Source organism: Oryzias melastigma, linkage group LG18 (assembly GCF_002922805.2).
Source record: "Oryzias melastigma strain HK-1 linkage group LG18, ASM292280v2, whole genome shotgun sequence".
Lineage (NCBI taxonomy): Eukaryota > Metazoa > Chordata > Actinopteri > Beloniformes > Adrianichthyidae > Oryzias > Oryzias melastigma.
In genome coordinates this window covers 25,632,208-25,657,959 of record NC_050529.1, presented here as the reverse complement: position 1 = coordinate 25,657,959, position 25,752 = coordinate 25,632,208, and the positions used below count along the sequence as shown (strand labels likewise).

At 39.9% G+C, this 25,752-nt stretch overlaps 1 protein-coding gene across 2 annotated transcripts in view; it reads right to left on the bottom strand.

Annotated features, from left to right (window-relative positions):
* Nucleotides 1–25,752, bottom strand: part of kirrel1a (kirre like nephrin family adhesion molecule 1a) — a 46,733-nt gene that overhangs the window by 6,441 nt on the left and 14,540 nt on the right. For both annotated transcript variants that reach the window (XM_024288266.2, XM_024288267.2), the window contains exons 2-11: nucleotides 17,783–17,932; nucleotides 9,404–9,553; nucleotides 8,169–8,326; nucleotides 7,940–8,090; nucleotides 7,633–7,738; nucleotides 7,389–7,537; nucleotides 5,987–6,114; nucleotides 4,879–5,005; nucleotides 4,630–4,730; nucleotides 3,051–3,267 (exon numbers count right to left, since the gene is read on the bottom strand). In XM_024288266.2, coding sequence (XP_024144034.1) covers nucleotides 3,051–3,267; nucleotides 4,630–4,730; nucleotides 4,879–5,005; nucleotides 5,987–6,114; nucleotides 7,389–7,537; nucleotides 7,633–7,738; nucleotides 7,940–8,090; nucleotides 8,169–8,326; nucleotides 9,404–9,553; nucleotides 17,783–17,932 — 1,437 coding nt within the window. The remainder of the gene's footprint in view (nucleotides 1–3,050; nucleotides 3,268–4,629; nucleotides 4,731–4,878; nucleotides 5,006–5,986; nucleotides 6,115–7,388; nucleotides 7,538–7,632; nucleotides 7,739–7,939; nucleotides 8,091–8,168; nucleotides 8,327–9,403; nucleotides 9,554–17,782; nucleotides 17,933–25,752) is intronic.

The following is a 25,752-nucleotide window of genomic DNA, read 5'->3' as shown; positions in this document are numbered from 1 at the left end:
TCCTGCCTTTTTATTATTCATAATTATGCTAAAAGGTTACAGTTTTAAAAATTGTCCTTCTGCTAGCAGAATTATTTTTGCATTTACTAAGAATTTTTATTCCATTTCGGAGTTCAGCTAATATTTCAGGTTCATGCTAGCTTTTTGGCAAATTTAAGCTTTTCTTTTTACGTTTTTTTAGGCTGCTTTGGATTTAGGCTAATATTAACATGTGAGCTATTTCGGTTAATTTAGGGTTTTTTCAGTTTTTAGGCCATTTTAAAGTTTAGCTATTCAGCTACATGTTAGTTCTTTTGGCTAACCTACGTTTTTTTATTAGTCTTTTAGGCTAATTTGGCTTTTAGCTAACATTTTAGCTGGCTATCAGCTAATAATTATGTTAAAAAGTATTGCGTCCAGGTTTGGGTCCAGAACCAGTTTGGGTCCAGTACCGCGTCTGGTATTGCATCCAGGCCCGGTTCGGGTCCAGTACCGGTTTGGCTCTAGTACTGTGTCTGGTATTGCATCCAGGCCCGGTTCGGGTCCGGGACCGGTTTGTGTCCAGTACCATCTCTGGTGCCAGTACCGTGTCCCGAAGGTTGCAGATCCTTGATTTTACGAACATCCGGCACGTCAAAAAACAATGAGTTGGGGACACCCAACATGTCAATATGTGACAACTGTGGAATGATAAAGTCTTGTCTGTAAACAAGACCAATGCACATGGGCATGCATTGTAAAAAAGTAAATGTAATTTAAACAGCAAATAATTTCAAAGAAAAATGTAAATAAAAAAGAACACGAAGAGAAAAAGGAACCAGATGTTTAAGAGGAAGATCCAAAGTGAGGATGAAGAAGAGAAAAGGGGAGATGCTGAATGGAATGCTTGGCTGTCAAAAGTGCCCCCGTGTCAAAGATCTGTTCTTTTTTTATTTTTATTTTATTATTATTATTCAACTTGTAACATGTAAGTGCCTGGAGGACCCCTGTCCACACAAACTACCGTCTAATTTCTTCATTTCTAACAGTCAGACTGCACGCAAGGAGCGCACATTGTGCAGTCTGAGGGTTTTGGGCTGGTTGAAAAAATGAAAAACCCAGACAACATGCCTGAGTCATGCCTACTTCACCCTCACTTTCCCTTCCATGTTGTATTGGTGTTCACTACAACCTTCCACCCGCAGCACACCCGTTGATAAAAACCTACATGACCATTTGCGTTCAACAGGATCACCGTTCAGACAGCGAGTTTCCTGTCTGGCCTGTACAGGTTTGCCCATTTTCTCCCCACAGACAGCTCGTATCTACCCGTAAGGGCAATAGTGACTAAGACATAAAGTCCTGCGTTCTATTCTGAACCTGGAAACTTTGGGAACCACAAACGCACTTGCAGTCCAACAGTGGACAGCTCTTGTGAAAGAGTATCTATGAAACAATGGAAGCTTTCAGAGAGCCGGCCACTGAGGATTTGCTCAGAAGAAAATGTCTTTAAAGTTCTCTCCAAACAATGAGACTGCAGCAGGAGGAATGTGACCTCTCCTGGCTGCTGCTGGTCATACACGACCAGGGGAATCACTGCAGCGGAGCCATCCCAGCCCAAATGATATCAGTCTTTTATTGGTACTTTGGGATTGAATTCTTCACAAATATTAAACAGATGGTTGCTCCAGAAACATGTATTTATGTATAAACTACAGGAGGAACACGATTCTAAAACGATGAAGTAAATCTCTCTCAACAGTAACATGCAAAGAACAAAAACTCAAACTGATTATAACAAACATATTAATGATTAAACTATGTTGTCATTTAGGCGTGGTTAGAATCAAAGTTTGGAACCACTTTGGTGTAATTCAGCTATCAGTCATTGCAGAACTGTGTTATGGTATTATTTTCGTTAAGGGGGTGTGAGAGGGGTTGGGGGTTGTGTGTGGGTCTCTGGGAAAGGGGTGGGGGTCCATTTTTTAGTTAATTTGCTTGTTTTACATTTTTGTTGTTATTTTTGTTTACAGCACTTTGTGTAATGAAGTATGAAAAGGGCTTTATAAATATTTAAATCAAATTTGATTGGTTGACTGAATGACTGATTGGTTAGTTGGTTGTTGGGTGGTAGGTTGACTGACTGATTGATTGGTTATTTTGATGGTTAGTTGATTGACTGATTGGTTAGTTGGTTGTTGGGTGGTTGGTTGATCGGTTTGTCTGTTGGTTGGTCGGGTGATTAATTCAATGGTTAGTTGATTGACTGACTTAGTGATTGGTTAGATGGATGGTTGGTTGGTTGGCTGTGTGGTTGGATGATTAATTGGTTGGTTGGTTGATTGATTGGTTTGTTTGTCGGTTGGGTAGTTGGTTGTTGTTTGACTGAATGACTGACTGACTGATTGATTAATTGGTTGATATTATTGGGCCATACGACACATTTAAAATGAAGTTATGTGATTTTTTTCTTCCACTGATAGAGCAGAGTGTCGTCTGCATAACATTAAATCAGAATAACAAGGCCCAATCCGAATTCTGCCCTTCTCCCTTCCCCCCCATTCCCCTCCAAGTGTAAGAGTGTCCAATAAATGTATTTTCTGAGAAGTTTTTTTTCTTCATGTGGGTGCGCTCTGAACCAGAGAAATTTACATTTAAATATAAATAATGACTATTTGTTGTAGCAGGACCTTTTTTAAAGCTATATAAAAGATGTTGTTACGTATATTCAATTGCTGGAAGCTCTGCGCTAATGCTAGCAGACCGGCGATTATTGATGACATCATTGAAGAAATGGACGTTTTTCATAACTCTCCATTTGGAGGGTTGGATGAAGGGGAAGGGAGAATTTAAGAATTCATATTGGGCCCAAGAGTGGCTGACATAGTCTTTAGATTTGGTGTAAAATACCTGATGTGAATTCTGCCAACAATGGCTCTAAATATGAATGTAAGAAGTGTACTGAGTATACATACAAGCAGACCTCATTCAGGAGAGAATTAATAAAACGTTCCTTTAAATTTTGTCACAGATAACAGTTCATGTTTTGTGTGAGCACAACAATAGTAAGAACACAGGTGACAGCAGCATACCTGTCTCCTCCAGCGTGATGATCATGGTGCCCGGGCCAAAGGAATTCCAGGCCGTGCAGTTGTAGGTGGACAGGAAGTCAGACTCCATCACGTTGTTGATGGTGAGGGTGGAGAGGACCCCGCCGCCCTCGGCGGACAGTTTGCTCTGCTCCACGGTGTACCTCTCCTGCAGTGTCCCCCTCTCCTTCTCCCATACGTTCTCCTTCCAAGCCCACACCTGCAGCACACGAGACTTGTTACATTACAATACCACAGTCAGCATTTATGTTGGAGGAATACTCTTCAAGCCTGAAAAAACACACTGTCAAACCTTAACTGAGTGAAGGACAGGAACGGTTCAGTGAAGATTTTCAAAACTACTAATTTACAGTTTCATTGTTTTAAAAATACATATAGTTTGTAAAAAAGAAGAAAAAAAAACTTTAATGACAACCATTGGTTCAACAACATGTCCTGTTTCAGTAATAGCAGGTCTGTGGCTGAAATTCAAACTCAAAGTGAGGTCATACTAATGACTGAACGTGAGATACAATGCTCACAGGGTCAAGTTAGTTATCTAATAGACATCATGTGTACCAGGTAACAAATATACATCAGATATCTATGTCAATATCTGATAGACGTCTAGGTGTAATAGGTAACTAATAGATAAATATTTTAGATGTCTACTGGAACTCTCAGACAACTTTGTTCTGTTACTCTATTAGATGTCTACCAATAGTGTTCTGCAGATAGAGCTATTTTTGGACAAATTCTGGATGACATGATGCCATTTATTTGGTACATGTTTAAACGCAGTAAAGATTTGCATGTATTTTGGCTTTCAGAGAGAAGATGTCACACATATTTGTCCCTCTCAAACACAGCGGTCTGTCCACATCCACAGTAAAAAGCTGCCGTGCATTCATGCACACTGCACGACTTCCTAAAAGCAGCAACAGTTTTGGCAATCTGCAGTCAAGCCGTGCGAGGCGGACTGAGCTGGTGCAAACATCGCTCATTCCCCACCTTTAGAGCCACTAAATGCAGCTCTATTATGCAGCATTGAAGCACTATACTGGTTAAGTGAATTATGCATAAGTCCACATGTTTCTATAATCTGCTCACTTATATTTCAGAGAACCTTGTGGATGTGGCGTTTATGGGGACATCCTCTTTGGTCCTTCATATTTCATGACAGTCTTTTTGTCCCAGCCCCCTGCTTCGCCACTTGCATTAAGGGGCGCCCGCCGCCAGTCAAGACGGATCAGTCATGGAGGCATGGTGAGCAGAGAGCCCAGCACTACGAGTTTGTGACGCAGAGCTAAAAGCGGACCGGCTCCGCGTTAGTGTTGGTATGTTTATGTGACAGGGTGGAGGAGAGTTCGAGGGTGAGTCACCACTCGGAAGGAGAGGGGGACGGTGCCGTAACACATTTAGCAGAAATGGAGCCATTTAGGAAGAAGTAGTGGCACTGACGGCATAATGTAAATGGCTGTAAGACTAAAAGCTACAAGCATGTGCTCTTTGTGACCAAAGCTTTTCTCTGTCTGGCACCGTTCTTGTGTGAATAATTACATATACTTATATTTAGACTTACTATCTTATCAGGAGGGGGGGTGCTGGCGATGTAGCACTTCACCTCTCCTCTCTCCCCCCTCCCGGCGTACTGGACAGGGTCACTGGAGATGATGGGGGGGCCTGTAGAAACCAAAAAGATATGTCAAAAATATTTGGTTTAAGGCCTCTTTCTGGAGGGATTCAGAACAAAAACATAACAAATTGGCACAGTTTTAACATCAACTTTGACATCATCTCTTTGCACAAACAGAAGTCGTATTTTTCTGACCGTTGACGGTGAGTGTGACCTCGGTCTCTCCCACGCCGATCCGTGGGACGATGGCCTTGCACACGTACTGGCCGGCGTCCGCCTGGCTCACTGACTTCAGATGCAGCTGGTTGCTGTTACTCAGAACCTGTGGAGGTGTGAGAACAATCAGAAACAAGACTAACAAAATAAAAGTCTTGTTTTATTTTCTGTGACTTACTCTTTTTTGTCCTCAGCAGTCTTACACTGCTGGGTTTAGTTATTTTAGTTTGGGGTTGGAGCTAGGTAGTCTTGATTTGCTGGCTTTGTTTATTTGTTTTCTTCAGGTAGATTTCGTTAGGCAGCTAATAGCAGTACCTGCTAACTGTGACGGTCGACATGGCTGGGTCAGCAGTCTCCATGACTTATTTTAGGTTTGGCTAAGGTTCCTTTTGCTTTGTCTTTATTAACCAGCACACCAATCATATTTTTGATCTAATTTCCAGACACAGGGTGTTCCTTTATTTAATAAACTGTGTTCCTTTTGTTTTCTGTTTCCAGTGTTTGTTATCGTCCCCTTTTGTATTTCCCCCGTCCAGACCTGAGCCGGGTTTAACCATAGGAGATGTTTCGTGGGGGCTCGTCCGGGATCTGTTGATTCCTCGTCCTGGATTTGTCCACACGCTCTTTCTACCTGTATGCTTAATTCATGTCATCTATCCCTCTGGCCTTACCTGCCTAACAATGAACACTCCAGAAGGGGTTTGGAGTTGCCAAGCGACCAAATCACCCAGCAAATGGGCTTCATGGCTTAATATGTGTTCACCCAGAAACACCTGATTCTACAGATGTGGGTGAGAGCCAGGTGGATGGTAGTTTTTATTGTTCTGATAAATGATTTTTTTGTCAAAACTATAAAATAAAAGCCACTAAAAGTATTTTAATTTTAACAAAACAAACAAAAAAACCAATGAAACAACCATATTATATTTTGGTGGCCTGGGGGTGACACACAGGTCTGTGTGATTTTTAGATGAATTGGCAAAAGTAAATGTTTTGATTTTCTAGGCAACAGAACTTTTTTGTTAATCAATATGGAAATCAACACACCATCCTAAAGTCATACACTAAATACATTTGGGCTCCTTACCATGTTGGAGCCCTTTTTGAACCAGGTGAGAGTGAGTGGGGGGTTTCCCGCCCATTTGCAGTTGAGCGTGACGTCCGAGTCGACATCGACTGTTTTTGGCTGCGGTTCCACTAACAGGATCGGCCCAACTGTGGACAGAAGCGAGAAAACGTGAAGTCTTTTTAGGGAGGTTAGAACGAAATCCACCGCGCTGAGAGACATAAACACGGCTAAGGTCAGGGATCCCCAAACGTTTTCTTGGGAGGGCCACATGGCGTTTTTTTTTTTCTATGATGGGGGGCCATGGTCAGTGTGTAAGCTAACGAAAGAAGAGTAAAAATCACAGGATGTGTCTAAACTAGGGGTGTAACGGATCACAAAACTCACGGTTCGGATTATTTTACTGATAAGTAAAGAGTAAAAAAAAAATGGAGTTTAGTTTCTGTTTTCCCTTACCAAAAAGAAGTATACTTTTCAAACTAAACTTAAGATAGTATACTTTTTATGTACTTAGAGATAGACTACAAGTTCCTGTTAAGTATATTGTTTATACTCAGAATTACACTACAATTCTAAATGAATTTAGCCTTAAACTTTTTATCAAGATATATTTTAGTGTAGCTATTGGTGTACAAGTATTTTTCTTTTTGACAGTAGCTGTATTATTTTTAATGTTCTTCATAGAAGATGTTCAGTAATCTATTCTGTAGGTTTGTAGCAAGAAGTCAGATTTGGTGTGAATACCAAATGGTAAACTAAAAGTATACGTTAAGCTTATTTCAAGTATACTTTAAAAAACTTAAAGTAAACTAAAAGTATACCATAAAGGTTATTTTAAGTAAATTTTCAGAAACCTGAAATAGACTTAAAGTAAACTAAAAGTATACCATAAAGTTTACTTATAATAAACTTGGAGTAAACTTAAAGTTTATTGCTAGTAAACTAGAAGTATACCAGAAAGTTTACTTTAAGTATACTTCTAGGTATACTTTTTATAAACTAAAAGTGGGCCAATTTAGTATAAAGAAGTATACTTGGTAGTACACTTCCAGTATACTTTTCAAGTATACTTGGTATATACCTTTTTATACTTAAGTATACTTTAAAAAATATACTTGAAGTATACTTATTTTTGGTAAAGGTTAGCAACAGGCTAACATTTTTGGCTAGTTTGGCTTACTGAGGAACTTTAGGCTATTTTGGAGTTTAGCTAGTATTTACTACTACGGTTTTTTTGGGCTAATTTGGAGTTTAGCTCACATTTAAACAGCACACAAAATGTTTTTTGTAAAATTGGCATGTATTAGGGATTTTAAAGCAATTTTAATACAACACTTTTAGAAATTCAGGTCAACTTTTGTTTGGGGGCACCCATGGGTTAGGTCATCTCGTCAGAGATGGGATGGTGACATGATTGACTCACACTGAACATCCACGAGGATGCTGACATTAGTCTTCCCCACAGCATTGAAAACCAGACAGGACACCGGCTCGGTGAAAAAGGAGTGGTCCGCCTTGGTGGTAAACACGCTCTCCCTGGCGCCCTGGAGCACCACGCCGCCTTTAGCCCACCTAGTGTTGACAAGGAAAATTCAAATGGACACTGAGATATTTCCAACTTCAAATTTGGAGACTAGAGAGATCCAAAGAAATGAGGGGGCACTGACCTGTAGCCCATGATGGGAGGGTTGGCATGAGCCTGGCAGGTAAAAGTGACTCTGTCTCCTTCCAGGACAGAGCGCGGCTCAATGGACAAGGTCACTACTGGTGGATCTGAGAAGGAAACAGTTTCATGTGATGTCAGCTCACAAAAATATTTAACATTCTTCAACTGTTAACACGATAATTCCAGTAGATTTTGAAGAAGAAAGGCGGCTCGCTTTTCTACTTCAAAATCTACTGGAATTATCGTGTTAATGGCTTAAAAGTTACAGTATATGAAAAGCATTCTGGGTAAAGATGAAGCAGCCTTACGATGCACGTTAAGGGTGACGGTTGTGCTTTTGCCGGTGGGCACGGCCAGGTTGGAGGTCACACAGCTGTAGTTCCTCCCGGTGTCGGTGTCGACAGGGTGGATAGGAAGGTGGCTCCGTGTGGTCACCCTCTTCCTGTCTGCAAGCACCTCCTATGGAGTGAAGGAGAGGGGAGCGGTTAGCATACACGTGACGGGACGTTCTTTTGTCAGAAAGTTTGTCAAACTCGCCGTGATGCTGACGGCGCCCTCCACGGGGAGTCCATCTTTAAGCCACTCGATAGTGGAAGGTGGTTTGGCCCCTCGAGACACACAGCTCAGGTTATAGGACTCCCCCGCATTCAGCAAGACCTCCGGACCCCCGTCGATCACCGGATCATCTGGAGGGACTGCAGCCGAAGAGGACGGTTTTTTAGCAACATGCTAATGTTTTTGGCTAATTTGGCATCTTCTGAGCTTTTTATAGATAATTTGGAGTTTAGCATCTATTTTAGTAGCATGCTAATGTTTTTGACTAATTTCTTATCCACTGAGGTTTTTTAGGCTAATTTAGAGTTTAACTTGTATTTTAGCAACATGCTAACATTTTTGGCTAATTTAGTTTGCGTAATTTTAGGCTCTTTTACAGTTTCGCTAATATTTGAGCAATGTGCTAGTTTTTTTGGCTAATTTGTTATCTACTGACATTTTTAGCGGATAATTTAGAGACTAGCTCTTATTTTAGCGACATGCTAACGTTTTTGACTAATTTAGTTATCTAGGGATTTTTAGGCTATTTTGGAGTTTATCTAGCATTTAAGCAATGTGCTAGCTTTTTGGGCTAATTTGTTATCTACTGGCAGTTTTATGCAAATTTGGAGTTTAGCTAAACTTTTAGCAACATGCTAACATTTTTGGCTAATTTGGCATGTACTGAGGTTTTTTTTAGACTAATTTAGAGTTTAGCTTCTATTTTAGCAACAGGCTAAAGTTTTTGACTAATTTAGTTTACTGAGGAATTTTAGGCTGTTTTGAAGTTTAGCTAGTATTTATGCAACAATCTAGCTTTTTTGACTATTTTGGAGTTTAGCTCATATTGAAGCAACACACTAAATATTTTTGTGAAATCGGTATGTATTAGGAATTTTTAAGCAGTTTTTCTATAAATCTTTCAGAAATTTAGGTCAACTTCAGCACTATTTTATAGTTCTTTAATGAAATTTCCAGCATTTTAGCAATGTTAACATTTTGCAAATGGCTTTTGCATTTTCAGCAAATCCCTACAACAATTAGAGTAAATTTTCAGCAAAAAGCATTCACACTAGCTTTATCACAGGTAATGCAACATTTCTAGTTGTCTTTAGTTTTAGTTAGTTTAAAGGTAATGATGGTTAAGATGTGTGCTTTACATCCAGTTTACACATGACCCGATTATTCGACTATTATCGTTTGTGGCAGCCCCGGTGTGCACAGAAGCTGAAACCTACTGAGGACAGTGAGTTTGGCTCTCCTGGACCTCAGGGCGGCGTCGGGGGCCTGACACTCGTACACGGAGTCATCAGATAGATCGGCTGACAGGATCTCCAGGTTGTACTGACCCGACTCCTGGACACGCAGCACACGGTACCTGGGCCAGGCTGGGACACAAAAACATTTGGAAAAACAAGCAACATGAGAGCCTGTAAGTTTATTCAAGACAAGTTCTTCCCAGATACCAAGGATAATTTCATCTGCCCTCACCATCCTTTCATTTAAACTTTCTAATAACAAGTAAGCATAGATCACATGCCCGAAGCTGCCCCTCAGCCCATGTGGTCTCAGACACCATGCAGCTTGTTACAGCTCCCGCTGATTAGAAAACAGCGGATCTGTGTCAGGAACAGGGTAAAGCCTGCATCAGCCTGGAGGACAGCCGACACACACGGCCACATGATGCGACCGATATGCACACAAATAGACCCTCATATTTGGACAGAAACACACTCCAATCCTCCCTTCCCCCAACTGTCTCCCTGGAATTGTGACCACCAGGGGGCGCCCATGCTCTCTTCAAGCAGCAGGGGGTGGAAAGATGAATGCATTATGACAGCAGCATTTATGGGAGTCAGAATGTGCAGAATGCATGTTTGCTGCCTGGATTCCACGTGAAGCTCTCTGCTGCTGCTCCGCATGTGCAGCCTTTGAGGCGAGCAGCAAAGCTCGCCTAAACTTGCATGTCCTTCTGTCTGAGCGCATCTGTGCATGCGTGTGCCTCTCATATGAGTGCATTTGCATGTAAAATGTCGAGGGACAAGACAGTGCACGAAAAGCCCAGAGCGTGGGGCGTGCAGTGGAGGGAAGGGGGACACATACATACAGAGAGGACTGTGTTCATTCAAATGTTTTTATAAAGCTTCGGCTTGAAGAAATGGCCCATTATAGTAGTAATATGATTTAAGCAAAGTTAAGAGAGAAGAAGAAAACCACACACAAAAAAAGAAAGGGCAGACAAGGACAGGCAGGAGGAGAGGAAGAAGGGACATGGAGAGGCAAGGTAGACGAGTTAAAAGAAGACTATGACAGAAAGCTCAGAGCACCAAAGGTAGACGGAGAACGAGAGCAGGAGGGATAGATAGAAACAAGGAGTGTTACATGAGGAGGTCACAAAGGAATATCTTGACAGATACAGGAGAGGAGGCATGAAGACTTCACAGTAGGGGTGTGCCAAAATATCGATATTACGATATATTGTAATATTTATTCCTGCGATTGATTATCAATCTTATATTTTCGTTTGAAGAGGCTGTAAACCGTTATATTCTTCATCCTTTGGTGAGACGTTCCTCTGGAGGTAGATAGGGGGCGCACCAATGTATCTGCCATCAACTTGAATCATTTACTTTTTGTTCTGTTGTTTACAACAATTCTGCACTAAGTGTCACTGCTGTTCATGTTTACTATTGTTAACACTGAATTTAATAGATAATTCCAATTCAATTGGTGTCAATGATTGTTAAGGACATAGTATTACTGATTTCTAAAGTGTCAATTATTTGTTGTACAAAAATAAGACAAAAGTTGTTTATTATTGTGTTCAACGTAAAGAATAAACAGGGATATATTTTCCTAAAACATATGTATTCTTTTATATATAGTGAGTTATCAGAGATGATTTTTACCAAATATCGCAGTATTGTGATGTCATCAATATATCGTGTGCCATGTATCGGATCGTATCGTGAGGTACCCAGTGATTCCCAGCCCTACTTCACAGATGAGAACAAAATTCTGGAATATTACCATAACAACTACAAACCAAGCAGTCTCACTAATAGAGCGACCCCTACCCCAATGCTGCTAGATTCTTTGGAGTATAAGTCGCTTTTTTTTATTGTTTGGTCGTGGGAGCAATTAATGCTCTTGAGCGATGTATTTGTGATTTTTTAAAATGTAAATAGGCTCGAATTTTTGTTATTTTCCCAATAACAACTTGTTGCCCTCTAGCGTTTGTTTCCCACAAACGCCAGGTTCACAGTGGAAGTGGCGCGGAACGGAGCCATTCGGCGCCCTTGCTAACCTATAGTGTGGTCCAGATTAGCACAAAAATGGTTTTTTTGTGCTAATTTGGAGTTTAGCTAATATTTTAAAAACAGGCTAACATTTTTGACTAGTTTAGTTTAGTGAGAAATTCTAGGCTACTTTGAAGCTTAGCTAATATTTTAGCAACATGCTAATGTTTTTAGCTAGTTTGTTACCTATTGAGGTTTTTTTATACTAATTTGGAGTTTATTATTTTAACAACAGGCTAATGTTATTGACTAGTTTAGTTTACTAAAAAAAATTTAAACTACTCTGGAGTTTAACTAGTTTTAAGTAACAAGCCAGGTTTTTTGGCTAATTTGGCATCTACTATGATTTTTTGGGCTCATATTTAAGCAACACACAAAATGTTTTTTTCAAAATTGGCATGTATTAGGGATTTTTAAGCAATTTTATTAAACATTTTTTAGAAATTCAGGTCAACTTCACCTGTCTTTCATAGTTCTTTTAGCAAATTTAACATTTTGCAAATAGCTTTTGTTTTTTGAGCAAACCCCTTAAGCAATTAAAGGAAATTGTGTCACCATTTTCAGCAAAAAGCTTCAGCATCTTTAGCGACTACTTTCAGGAAAAAGCATTTAGCATTTTCCCCGGTAATCCAACATTTCTAGTTGTCATTTAAGGTGATGCTTTGGTTTAACACCTGAATAAAAGATGGATCACCGAGCAGTTTTGTTCCTTGAAGGATGGGAGGTCCTGACAAGGAAATGTTTTTGAACTCCAGCCTTACTTCCTTTTTTTCCTCTGCCCTGATATTAGGTAGAGTAGCATAGATGTGGATCAGGTGGAATGTTGATGAGCAGTGCACCACGAGGGCCACTGTTTTTCAGGCTCTATAATGCAAAATAATTGGGGCGGCTGTTTTGATGTGTGCCCTTTGAGACCAGAGTGTTTTGGCCTTAGGCTCTTCTGCATTGGCTTCACATTTTGATAATGGATGTTCATGTCTATGCAGCCTGAGCTGCAGAGAGGAGCGCCATAGACATCTGACCCAGTGCAGGAATAAAAACAGAATGACAAATGTTAAAGTGCCTAATAGCTGCCCTGCAGTGCAGGTGAGGCATTTTTTCTTTTCTTTTTAGCTGATAAACACTGTTTATTTAACCCTTTAACACATGAGGCTTCGCTGGTGACACTTAAACACAAAATCTTTAACATACTGCAACTTTTGAAGTGTTAACATGATAATTCCAGTAGATTTTGAAGGAGAAAAGCGGCGTGATCACGCCGCTTTTCTCCTTCAAAATCTACTGGAATTATCATGTTAACGACTTAAAAACTACAGTAAATCAAAGAACATAAACACTGGAGCTCCGGTTTTAAAAGGTTAACATGTGCAGAATATCTCGATCCTCTCATCCTCCAGCTTAAGATACAGGTGCAGTTGAATTGCGTAAACACAGCACGAGGTAAGATAAACTGCTGTCACGTTCCGTGCACAGAGTGACTCGTTGGGAAATATTGGTGCTAAATTTGCCCACGTCCAGCGCACACACGTCTGACGGGAGCGTGTCAGCCCCGCAGGCACGATGTGCAAACTGACACCCTTCAGTTCTGTCGAGGAACATCCTTTCATCTCATCTGACAGAAAACCAGCGGCTAACGTCGGGTGGCTAATGCTTTTTGAAGGCCGCGTTAGCATCAGCTCGTGCACAGACCTCACTGTGGAGGGCCCCGACTGAGCTGACCGCACCGTTGCCCTCTCAGCTCCTCGGGGTTCTCTGGTTTGATTTTGTTGGACAGAACTTGTTTTGAGTCCTGTCGCTGGGTTGCAATACTTGGATCAAAATGGGTTAATTTGGGCATTGTGAAAAAAACTAGTTAAGCATGCAGGAATAATTTTTGACCCATTTTACAGAGTATAAGTCGTAGGTGCGTACTTATACTCTGTTAGTGTGTACATGTTTATATATAATTGTGAAGACCAAAAATAGACATTTTACAAAACTTTGTAGGATTTTACCTTTTGTCTTCACATAACCTTTTGACCAGGACATAAAACAGAGTCCTAATATACACACACATTGTTTGTGAATGTGTGTGCTTGTTTTTATATACTTTTGAAGACCACAAATATGAAAACTTTGCTTTAGGATGTTACTTTTGACAGCCTATGACCATTTCTAATCCAAGACCTAAAACTAACTTCTGAAACGTGCACAGTGTGCAAATATTCATGTGTGTGCATGTATGAGCAAGGATCACAAATAGACATCTGACTGAACTAATCGAGCAAAAATTAAATAGTTATCTTCAATAAACAAACACGAATTCAGTTCCTCACAGACCTTCATCTTCAGAAGCTCTTGTATCTTCCACTGTTATATTTATTAATGTAACCTTTTTAAACTGGTTATCTGTATTAAAGACTGGAATCTGTCCACTATGACCAAATAGCTATCGAAGGACACCTGTACAATAAGGAAGCAGCTGGATGAGAACAGCTCAACTGTTGGATTGTTAGAAAACTGAATAAAATGTAAGATCACTGACAATCTCCCTCCGGCATTGAGGAGGAAATATTTCTGGAACTTCCATCAGGACAATGATCCCAAACATCACCTGGACAACCAAAGAGTATGGGTAAGATAACTTTTCATAAAGAAAATGTTGCATTCATAAAGACAAAATTGTTTTCATAAATGCAAAGTTGTGTAAAAATTAATATTTTGTGCACAACTTTGCAGAAACAATATGAACACAACATTAAGTTTTACGTTTAACACGTCACTTAAAATACAACTTTTCTTTGTCTTTGATATAAATTTCTCCTGTTCACAAACTGTCAAAAATACATCACGGGTCACAGGCTTATACATTGATCCCAAAACATCGATTGATCAAACTGTGTGTGCGTTTTTGTTTAATTCTTAAACTAAAATAAAACAGAGGTTTTTAGAAGGTTTTTGATCCCATAATGTTAAAATGATCTTGATAACTTTGTTGAAGGTGGATTAAAACAGATCACAGCGATCTCCGACTGCATTTTGTGGTTGTCAGACTACAACACCTGATGGTGTAAACTATAGTTTTAGAGCCAGAAGTGGTGGAAAACAGCCCCAAGGGAGTAGTTGACATGTCGCTCCACTCATTAGGTGTAAAAAAAAATCTGTTAAAATGAGTTGATAATAAGAGGATAACGTAACAAAAACAGCTTAGCCAACTTAGAGCTAAAGTGTGCTAACTTGCAGCCAACTGTTGTGGTGGTAAAAACAAAAAAATAAAAATATAAAACATTTAAAAGTTTGTAGGATTCAAATACCCAACTCTCTTTTTTTATTTTCTTCCTTTTTAGCTGAGGCTACAGTCGGCTTCCAGCTAGCCTACTTTAGCTCCGAGTTAGCTTAGCGGTTGTTGTCTTTTCCTTCCATTCTTTTAACCTGCTATCCCTTTCGGGGTCGTGGTGCTGCTGGAGCCTGACCCGAGTAGTGAAGGGCGAAGGCAAGGGTACATCTGGACCGGTCCAGGACTCGGATCCGGCCCCCGGGTCTTGACATTGACACATTTGGGATAGAGGATTGGTGGATGGAGTTGTAAGTCTGTTTTCGAACAAAAGCTCAAAACATCAGAGCTCTTGATAAGATCTGTATGGAGGAATGGACCGAAATAGCAGCTACAGCGTTTAAAAACCTGCTAGGGTTATATTACATGGTATTGTCTTGAAACTGAGTCACAACATTTAGAGTTCGAATCTTCATCCGACTGTTGAAGCCACTTGGATGAAACCGTGAAACAAGATTTAAATCCAGATGTCATGACTTGAAGACATCACCTGGATAAATGAGAACCTTCACCAACATTTAGAGTAATGAGGTGATCTTTGGTTATTGACCAAATAGTTGTTTTCTGGACCATTTAAAACACTCCAACAATCTAACATTTTTTAAATATTTTTCAACATTCCTTTCATCTTTTTAGTTGGGACGAGTCAATCATTGTGTCATCATAAAGGACATATGACCAAAAAAGGGCTTAATAACCTCTGTAAGATGTAAAGTTGATCTTTTTTAGATGTAGATAAAAAGGTAAACCAGGAAATAACTTTATGATAAAATGATTTTAGTTGGCAGCTGCTGACCTGACACTGAACTAGGATGATTTATTTATCATGATTAATTATACAGAAGCATGACTTACATTAAGGCTGCTCCATCTTCTGTCAGTAAAGTTTCCTAGTTTGTGTCCTATAGACTTGGGCTGTGCCAAAATATTGAATATTACGCTATATCGCGATATTGAGGCCTGCCATTGATTCTCAATGGGTTCTCACGAGTATCCAAGTATTGATCTTTTATTTTCATTTGAAGAGAGTGTAAAACATTATATTTGTCATCCTTTGATGAGACGTTTCTCTGGAGGTAGATAGGGGGCGCACGTCGCTCCAATGTGTCTGGCAGCTACTTGAATTATTTAATTTTTGTTCTGTTGTTTACAACAAATCTGCACTAAGTAGTGACACTGCTGTTCATGTTTACTGCTGTTAACCCTAAAATTTACAGTTGAATTCAAATTCAGTTGGTGTCAATCCTTGTCAAAGACAGAGCATCACTGATTTCAGCAATGCTGCGGTAAAGTGTCTATTATTTGTTGCACAAAATAAGACACAAATTGTATATTACGGTTGAGCTTAAGCTAGAAAATAAATGGGGATATATTTTCCTAAAAAATGTGTTCTTCTATATCACATGTCAAATTCAAGGCCCGGCCCTCCAGGTAATCCTATCCGGCCCTCCAGATCATTTTATCTTATTGTTATTAATGACCCGATGTTATCTAATGCTTATTTCTAACTTTTATAATTTTGACAAAATATATTTTTATGGAGAGTAAAATATAGAAAGTTATTTAAGGTTTAAGTTGATTTATTCTGGAATAATATTCCTGCCTTTTTATTATTCATTATGTTGAAAAGTTGCGGTTTGTTGTGTTCGAATTCCCCCCTAACTACTAAAAACTATATAGTGCTCTGGGATTTTAAAGTTAATTCGGACACAATGCTCACTTCTTGCCTTTTGATTCTCTAAACACCGGATATGACGTCAGTGAAAATTGAATAAATATGAACATTTCATAACGTTTATTTATGACTCCACTGTGTTCTGATGGTGAAAATGTGGATGGTTTATTCAAATATTACATTTTAAGACGTTTTTTTGTTCGAAGTTGTTCAACTGCAATGCATTGTGGTCTATATTCGTTAATCTAGTGAGCAGTGATGCATGCTAGTATTTTGCAAAGACTTCTGGGAAACACTCGGTTTTGGAATTAGTAGATTCAGACAGCACTAGAAAATGGACTCTATAGTGAGTAGGGGACAACCTTAAAGTTTTAAGGCTGTTGTGGAGTTAGGCTAATATTTACATTCAAGCTGTTTGGGCTAATTTAGGCCTTTTATCGTTTTTTTAGGCTATTTTGAAGTTTAGCTATTTTTTCCAGCTACATGGCATTTAATTTGGCATTTAGTTAATATTTTAGCTGGCTGTCAGCTTTGGCATTTTCAGCATTTAGCTTCAGTGTTTTTAGCTATCAATTTCAGCATCTTCTGTTGACAGTAGAATCTTCAGCTGCATAATTCAGCTTACTGTTTTTTTTTACTAGCATTATCACAGGTAATGCTATCTAGATCATAATCATGTTAAAAGTTACAGGTTTTATTTTTATTTTTATTTAATTTAGAGTGTTCAATAAATGTTTATTCTGTTCGGCCCGCGACCTAAGGTGTGTTTTGGATTTTGGCCCCTTGTTTGATTGAGTTTGACACTCCTGGTCTTTATAATCTGAGTTATTAGTGATGATTTTTAACAATTATCGCAGTATTGTGATATCATCAATATCGTGACCATGTATCGCGTATGCATCATATCGTGAGGTATCCAGACATTCCCAGCCCTACTATAGACTAAATGGTTAGCTGGGAGTTAACATTGAAATCTGCTGAATTTGTGGATGTAGATGCTGACAAATGTATATAAAGTATATAGGGCAGATTCATTGGTGCATGTGAGATGTTTCTGCTTTTTTGAACCTAACCAGCTGAAAATTTCTGACCTCTATGTCAACCATCAAGACGGTGGCAGAAAACTGTCCCACTCTGACCCTGTGCTCTGCAAAAACAGAAAAAAATAACATTTCATCCTCGTTCTGCAGTGGAGTAAACAACCTTAGTGAACGGACGTGAATTTTTCTGGCGCCAGTAATAGGGAAAAAAAAGCAAAAAAGAGAGTCTAAAAACATCAAAACCATCTCAGTCACATGCTCAGCACAGCGCAGAGAGGCTGAAGTCTTACCCCGGAGGTCCTCGCCGATCCCCAGAGCCAAGCCATCCTTGGTCCACTGAACAATGCCGGAGTAGTTGAAAACAACACAGGACAGGATCACCCTCTGGCCCCGGACCACCGACTGGTCTGCCGGCTCCTGAGAGAACCTCGCCGTCCTCACTGAGGGGATTGGGAGGAAAGAGGAGGAGATAAGTCAGAAAATGTTCTGCAGAGGAGCAGCTTCAAAGCCCCTCCAGCAAATGATTGCATTTGTTTATTTTCTATGGTTAATTGTTTAAAACCCGCATTCCCCCAGCAGCAACGGACTGCTATAATTACCACCTCAGCTGCTGGCGGCCATTAACCGAGCAGCAGCTGAGTAACGAGAACAGGAGAGCAAATCACCACGATCAAGGAGAGAGGAGTTTAACGCTGACTCAGGAGAGGCAGGATCAAACAGCTTCAGCCACAAGGTTTGCTCGTGGCCTGCTTCTTCTCGCTCAAAACTCCTCCCTCTCGTCTTTCTCCGTCTTCATTCCTGACTGTGAGTCATCTCTGAGGCCTCCGCTCCCCAACCAAAGCTACAGGGGCTGTCATTGTCTGCTACACTCTCTTGCTCCAGTAACGTGCGAGCCCACCAACCGACCATCTGACCAAACATGAAGAAATGCCTGCTTCTGCTGACACGTTGTACATAGCTGTCCCTCGAAGGGACGACACGCATAAAAGAGAGACTGGGGAGGGTGTGCTTTAAATGTTCCTCCTCTTGGAGTTTCAGGGAAACTCATGCAGTAGATCAGGGGGTCAAACTCAATCGCACAAGGGGCCAAAATCCAAAAACCCCTGAGGTCACGGGCCGAACAGGATAAACATTTATTGAACACTCTAAGACTACATTATTAAAACTTTACTTTTTAACATCATTATGAACCAGATATATAACATTACCTGTGATAATGCTGGTGTGAATGCTGTAAGCTGAATTTGACCACTGAAGATGTTAGTGCTGATAGCTGAAGATGCTGAAGCTGATACCCAGCTAAAACATAATTTAATGCTAAATTAGCCTAAAAAAAAGAAGTTAGGTTAGCCAAAACAGCTAGCATAGAGCTGAAATATAAGCTGAACTCCAAAAGAGCCTAATAAATCTTAGTAAATGCCAAAATAGTCCAAAAAGCTAGAAGAATGCCAATTTTTAAAACATTAAAACCATAACTTTTTAACATAATTATGAATAATAAAAAGGCAGGAATATTATTCCAGAATAAATCAACTTAAACCTTAAATAACTTTCAATATTTTACTCTCCATAAAAATATATTTCATCAAAATTATACAAGTTATAAATAAATAAAAGATAACATCGGACCTTTAATAACAATGAAATCCGGCCCCCGGGCCTTGACTCTGACACACGTGCAGTAGATCATTAGGCCACCCCTGCACTGCACTGCAGCCTCTCCGTCCTCTGTTCTGCTCTCCCTCCATCACGCTGGATGTCCTTTACCCAAATTGCCTGGCGTCTCTCTCTGCTTCTGCAGGCTATATGTATGCATCCCCACTCGCCTCCTTCACTTGCTGCCTCTGAATGTCCTTTGGCCCGTACCTCTCTCCTCTTCCACAGCCTCCTCCTCTCTATATCCATACATAATGGCGTGCATGTCCTTTTTACCCATCATGCTTTCTATTTCTGTGCTCACTGGTTGGAAGGGGGTTGGAGGCGGACTGTCACAACTCATTTATCACATTAAATATCACCCCTCCAGCAACACCCCCCCTCTCATTCCCTGATCCGCCCATCTCTTACCCCCCCGCCGCCTCTTACCATTTACATTTCTCACTTGTCTCTACTTTTTTTTATCGCCTTCTGTTTCCCTGACACTCTAGCCTCACGAGCCCCCACCCCCCACCCCCCAGCACCTCTCCAAAGGTATATCTTTTTTTAAAACCTGCCATATGCCTCCGCACCCCTGCTCCCCGCTTCCCCGTCATAAACCTCGCAGCCCCGTCTCTCATCCGCGCACTTTCCACCGCCACCGCCTCATATTTATCATGATTTATAAAGGTGCAACATTCCCGCCGTAAGAGAGGGGAAGCAGTCGAGCACAAACATTTCCACAGCAATCACAGCCTTCTGACAACGCAGCGCATTAATATTCCAAAGATAAAGGAGGTGGGGGGGGGGTTGATGGGGAAAAGGCAATCAAAGATGGAGCTCAGCTGCACACGTAACTAGAATAATTTAATGGAAAAGAAAAAAACCCTCTAAGACCTTAATTTGTTCCCTGAGGAACACCTACATTAACCGAATAAACTAATGAATTCAAGTAAACAAAGCCTAAATTATTGCAAAAATGAAGATGGAAGACCTGTGAAAAACTGCAACCATTCAAAGACTTCCTACTTTCAAACGTGTTTAGTCTGGAGATTAATTCTGTCGAAAAAAGATGTGACATTAATGAAAGAATTAACTATTAATTAGGGCTAGGTATTAATAATAATTTCCAAAAACAATTCAAATTATTCACAAGAAACTGGATTGATTCAATTCGGATTTTTTTTAATATTCTTTTGATCTACTCAATTCAGTTTTCAGTTTACACATTTATCCACATTTGTTTTAAAATAAAATTAATAATCTATATATGATTTAAATATATTTACATTAATCTGATCCAGTTCACATACTGTAAATGTATCAGTGAAATAATGAGATTGTTAATATCATCCAGTGTTACATGGATTCTCTAAAGGAGAAGTTCTAACTAAAATGTTCAGATCATTAACATTGGAAACATTGTTCTGCTTCTCCTGGAGGACGTTTTAGTTTGACCACTAGGTGGAGATCATGCTACACTATTACACATTATTCCAAAAGAAGAAAAAAGTATGAGGAAAAACTGTGTTTTAGACCACAAATGGTTACTTTAAAAATATTTCCTTAAAAGAGTTTGGAAAATTCATATAATTCATTTAGTCTATGGGGAATTCCATTAAAAGTTAGCATCAAGCTAGTGGACTCTAGCTTTATGTGCTAAATCGATCTCTATTTCAATTATTGATCTGTGAAGTTTAAATGAATTCAAACCGATTAATCGATTTTATTAACCAGCAACAAGCTAATGTTTTTGACTAATTTAGTTTACTGAGGAATTTTAGGCTATTTTGGAGTTTAGCTAGTATTTAAGCAACATGCTTTTTTGTCTAATTTGGCATATACTGAAGGTTTTTTGGGCTGCTTTAGAATTTAGCTCATATTTAAGCCACATACTAAATATTTTTGCAAAATTGCCATGTCTTGGGGATTTTTGGGCAATTTTACTACACATTTTTCAGAAATTAGATCCACTTCAGCGCTCTTTCATAGTTCTTTCTTGCTATAGAAGTTTCAACTTAAACTGATTTTTAAGTACTTTTTGTCAGTCAGACTGTCCTACAGTGAAAAGAAAAGTCTTCATTTCCAGTCCTTTACCAAATTTAACATTTTTCAAATAGTTCTTGCATTTTCAGTAAAAACCGTTCAGCAACTAGTTTCAGCAAAAAGCATACACACTAGCATTATTGCGGGTAATGCAACGTTTCTAGTTCTTGTTGAGTCCAGAGTTACTTTTGTGGTTTGGTGTGCTGCTTTTTTGCGTCTACATTAGGATTCACCACTTACATCCTCCAAAAGCGGTAATCTTAAAGAAACAATTCCTTTCTCTTGATAGTATTCTTAATCATTTGAGCCTTCAACGCCCTCTTAGCTTAGGAATCCTTTGTAACCTTGGGATGAACCTGCTGGGACATCCTCTCCTGACACGGTGAGTCGCTGTCTTCCCATTCTGGATAGTGGTCGACTTTTACAGATTGATGGAAACAACCTGTTGTTTGTTGAATCCATCTCTGCACACCTGAATGCTCCAAATCTGCAAAGCTCCAAGGATGTTGCTCTACAGCAGAGCTCACTCACTGCTCCTTAGAGCTGCTCTTCAGAAAGTCAAAAGGTCAAGACTGAATTAGTCGTTTCTCAGAAAATCAACATTAAGTATTCAAATTTATGAATTAAAAAAAACATCTTTTAAGTATTTTTGTTTAGCAAAAACTTCTTTCAGTTGGTTTTAACATCACAATGTATCATTGTGTTAATCAAAACTCCACCATTGTTGAGTTTATATTAATAGTTATGTGAAACATTTTTTCATATTGTAATAGAAATTTGAGAAATATATTTTTATAAGAATTGGATTGAATCGCTTGTTGACCCAAAGTGTAAATTTGTTACTTGAATCACAACACAAACTCTCCATTTAAATTAGACTTCCATACTAAATATGTCCATCATATTTTTTTGAATGACACAAAGTGTAAAGTAGCTTGTTCCAGAACTCACCAATGAGTCAGCAGTGCAGAGAAAATAAATACAAAGAAATACCATACTATGTTTTATCCAACAGATTCCAAAATCAATTTTAAACTTTAGCTATTTTTTCAGCTACATGCGAGCTGTTTTGGCTAACCTAGGTTTTTTTTCCATTTTTAGGCAAATTTGGCATTTAGCTAATATTTTAATTGGCTATCAGCCTCAGTGTTTTTAGCTATCAATTTTAGCATCTTCAGCTATCAGCACTAGCATCTTCAGTGGCCAAATTCAGCTTACAGCATTCACATTAGCTAATGCTATATATCCAGTTCATAATTATGTTAAAAATTTACAGTATTGAAGTTTTAAAAATCTAGTTTTATAGTGTTCCATAAATGTTCATCCTGTTCGGCCTGCGACCTAAGGTGTGTTTTGGATTTTGGCCCGTTGTGTGATTGACTTTGACACTCCTGATCTAACCTCACACTTGATGCATCATGGTTCTGTGCTTGTACTTGGACTAGAGTGTTTTGTAGAGATGCCACAACTCCGTTTACTTGAACAGAATCAGGAAAGTGAATCACTGCATCTCTACTGTGTTCAAGTACGTCTACGATGAAAGTGTCGCTAGTGTAGCGCTAAACTTTAAAAGTATTTCTTATTGTCATAAACAGACAGCTGGTTCCACCTGCAGCAGGTTTATTAGTTCAGACAGGAATGAAGCACAGCTAAAAGTCCACAAAGCTAAATCAGGGTCAGACAGGCAGAGGACAATCATGAGCATGGGATCATCCAATAAGAGACTGGAGTAGTCAGAGTCCAGGTGAGGGTCAGGACAAGCAATCAGATGAAGCAGGATCAGAAACAGAAGATCAGGTCCAGATAGAAACGCTGTGTAATGCAGACAGGTCGGCACAAACAATACTTTGCATGGGTGAGGCTCTGTGTGCTGCTTAAGAGGCAGCTGGGTGATTGTCTGATCAGCTGAGCAGCATCCAAGAACTGTGGGCTGGGACTGCTGGGAGATGTAGTGCAGTCAGTACGCTGGAGATTGTTCCTTCCGGTGACCAGAAGGGGAGACAGAGCTCTGACTCCTGACAATTAATTCAGTTACACCAGGTTTAGTGTAAGCCTACTGAAAAGTTTCTCTTGATTGTCACTTCTTTATTAGCAAATCAATTATCTTATTTTGCAAACTACAAATCATAGATCAATCAAATAGGAACAAAAGTGTAATCCAAAAATTGAGGTTTGAACCGAATCGAGGGGAACTAAATTGTTCCATCCCTAGTTTGTTGGAACAAAAAAAAGACTGAAATAAACCAAAGTAGATTTCTGCAGAAGTCTTCCTGCCTGAGGCTAAACCTTTGCTCCTCAGAAACTTTGACGATTATCTGAAAACCATGTGAAACACTAAAGTTTGCCTTTTATTTTAAATAGACCTTGCCGTTGGGTTCATCAATAATTTGGGAAAGAAAAGAAATCGTTTGACATTAGATCTGTCTGTGTTCATAAATAACATTTTAAGGAAAAAAGGGTTCTATATGCTGTCCATCCCACTTTTCCTACATTTTCTTCTCATCAAAGCCTTCATCACAAGGACAGTGTGGAAATAAAAAAAAGAGTAAAAATCTCCTTCTTTTTAAAGACATCTTTAACGTACAAGTTTTACTGATTTAAAGCATTTTGCAACCTTGACAGCAGCCCGAGGGCAAGCAAATCCTCTCCTCCAACACCTGAGATGTGCTAACTAGAGGAATTCCCTCAACTGCCTCCATAAACCATAATAACATAATCCAAACTGAAGGCTTCTGATCGCAGGCTAAACAACCTGCAAAGAAAACACCCCTGCAAAGGCTAAAGACTGATAACACTGACTCATTCCAACATGTGCTCATCGCTTCCCAATTTCCATATTAACACTTGTCAACACTTGTACGTGCCTGTTTTAAGACGATGGTCCGCACATGAAAGAGTGCAGCAGAGATGAAGGGAGCATGCGAGAGAGCTTGTATTCTTTTATTATGTGGGTTATGCTGCAGTGACATATTTAGAGTGTGTCCTGATTTCCGGGAGTCCTTAAGATACCAGCGGGAGGCTCCACACAAAGACTATGGTCACTGAGGGCTCTGGCCACGACCGCATGCACACACAGCACTCAGCGTCAACAACTGCGCTAACCAGTTCCTGTCAATTTACACACAAACACAACCACACTGAGCCCCAAGCATGTAATCAACACACAGAGGTGGTTTCCTGAACACGGATCAGGCCACGACGGCGGAGCAAAACACCGCGCCAGCGGAGCATCTTAATCTCCATTGAGAATGGGTCTCCGCTTGGTCCAGGATTAGCTATGACCCTCATTAAAGTTTGGAAAGGGATTAGGATTAATCTGGGACAGTGGACACCGAGCAACGCTGGCTAGGGCTGCCACAATTAGTCGATTGATCGAGGACTAATCGACTATTAAAATAGTCGATTAGTCGTTAATTTATATTATATGGAGTTGAAAGTTCTGATGGTATTCTGCTAGCTTTTTGGAATATTTTGGCATTTATTAAGGTGTTTTAGGATATTTCTGGGTTTAGCTAATATTTCAGCTACATGTTAGCAATTTTGGCTAATTTAGGTTTATTTTGTTTTTTAGGCAATTTTGAAGTTTGGCGAATATTTTAGCTGCATGCTAACTATTTTGGCTAATTTAGCGTTTTTAGCTATCAATTTCAGCATCTTCAGCTATCAGCACTAGCATCTTCAGCATTATCGCAGGTAAAGCTATATATCTAGTTTTTAGTTAGTTTAAAGCTAATGATAGTTAAGATGTGTGCTTTACATCCGCCCAATTAGTCGACTAACAGAAAAAAATAATCGGTGATTAGTCAACTACTAAAATAATCGTTTGTGGCAGCACTAGTGCTGGCAGACACGGAGACATCAGCTACTGCGTGTCAAAGCAGACACAAAGCCAGAGGCGTGCGCACACGCCGCCTTGAAGAGTGACTCACCCACAGAGCAGGCACACGCCGCCGTGGTGGGAATGGCCACGCCAACTTAGCCCCCCCCGGCACCACGTGATAGTGTTTTAATAACATGCTAATGAACCATCAATTTGTTACTGAAAGGGTATATGCATGCAGCTATTTTTAGAAGGTGCTGCAGAGATGCCCTCCATTCCTTTTTTGTCACACTCTGCTGTGGGGGGGTGGCACCTTCGTCGTCTCACCTTGTTCAGTCTCACTCCCAGCGCCTGCTTTATGCATGCTATAAGATAAAAATATTCACATCCATGCGTCCATCACATCATTTTTGCCTCAGGCCCCCTTCCTGTACTCTCCTGTACCCCAAAGCCACAGTCTCCCTCGCTCCCGTTTAACCAATCCCTCGCCACGACTGGATCACAGACTTACGTCACCATAGCAACAGCTGACGTATAAGGCAATTACCCACAAAAAAAAAAAGTTTTTCAACTAGGGATGTCTGCGAGCGCACCCGTGGATTTGCATCTGTGTCTGATGAAATCCTCCCTTCTGGTTGGTACATCCAGTTTTCCACGTAAAAAAAAAACTATTTTCTCAGTGACCTCATCCTCCTTTCCTCTGAATCAATTAATAGTCAGGCAGCCAACACTAGTGTCTCATTATGTCTTTTCTCAGCC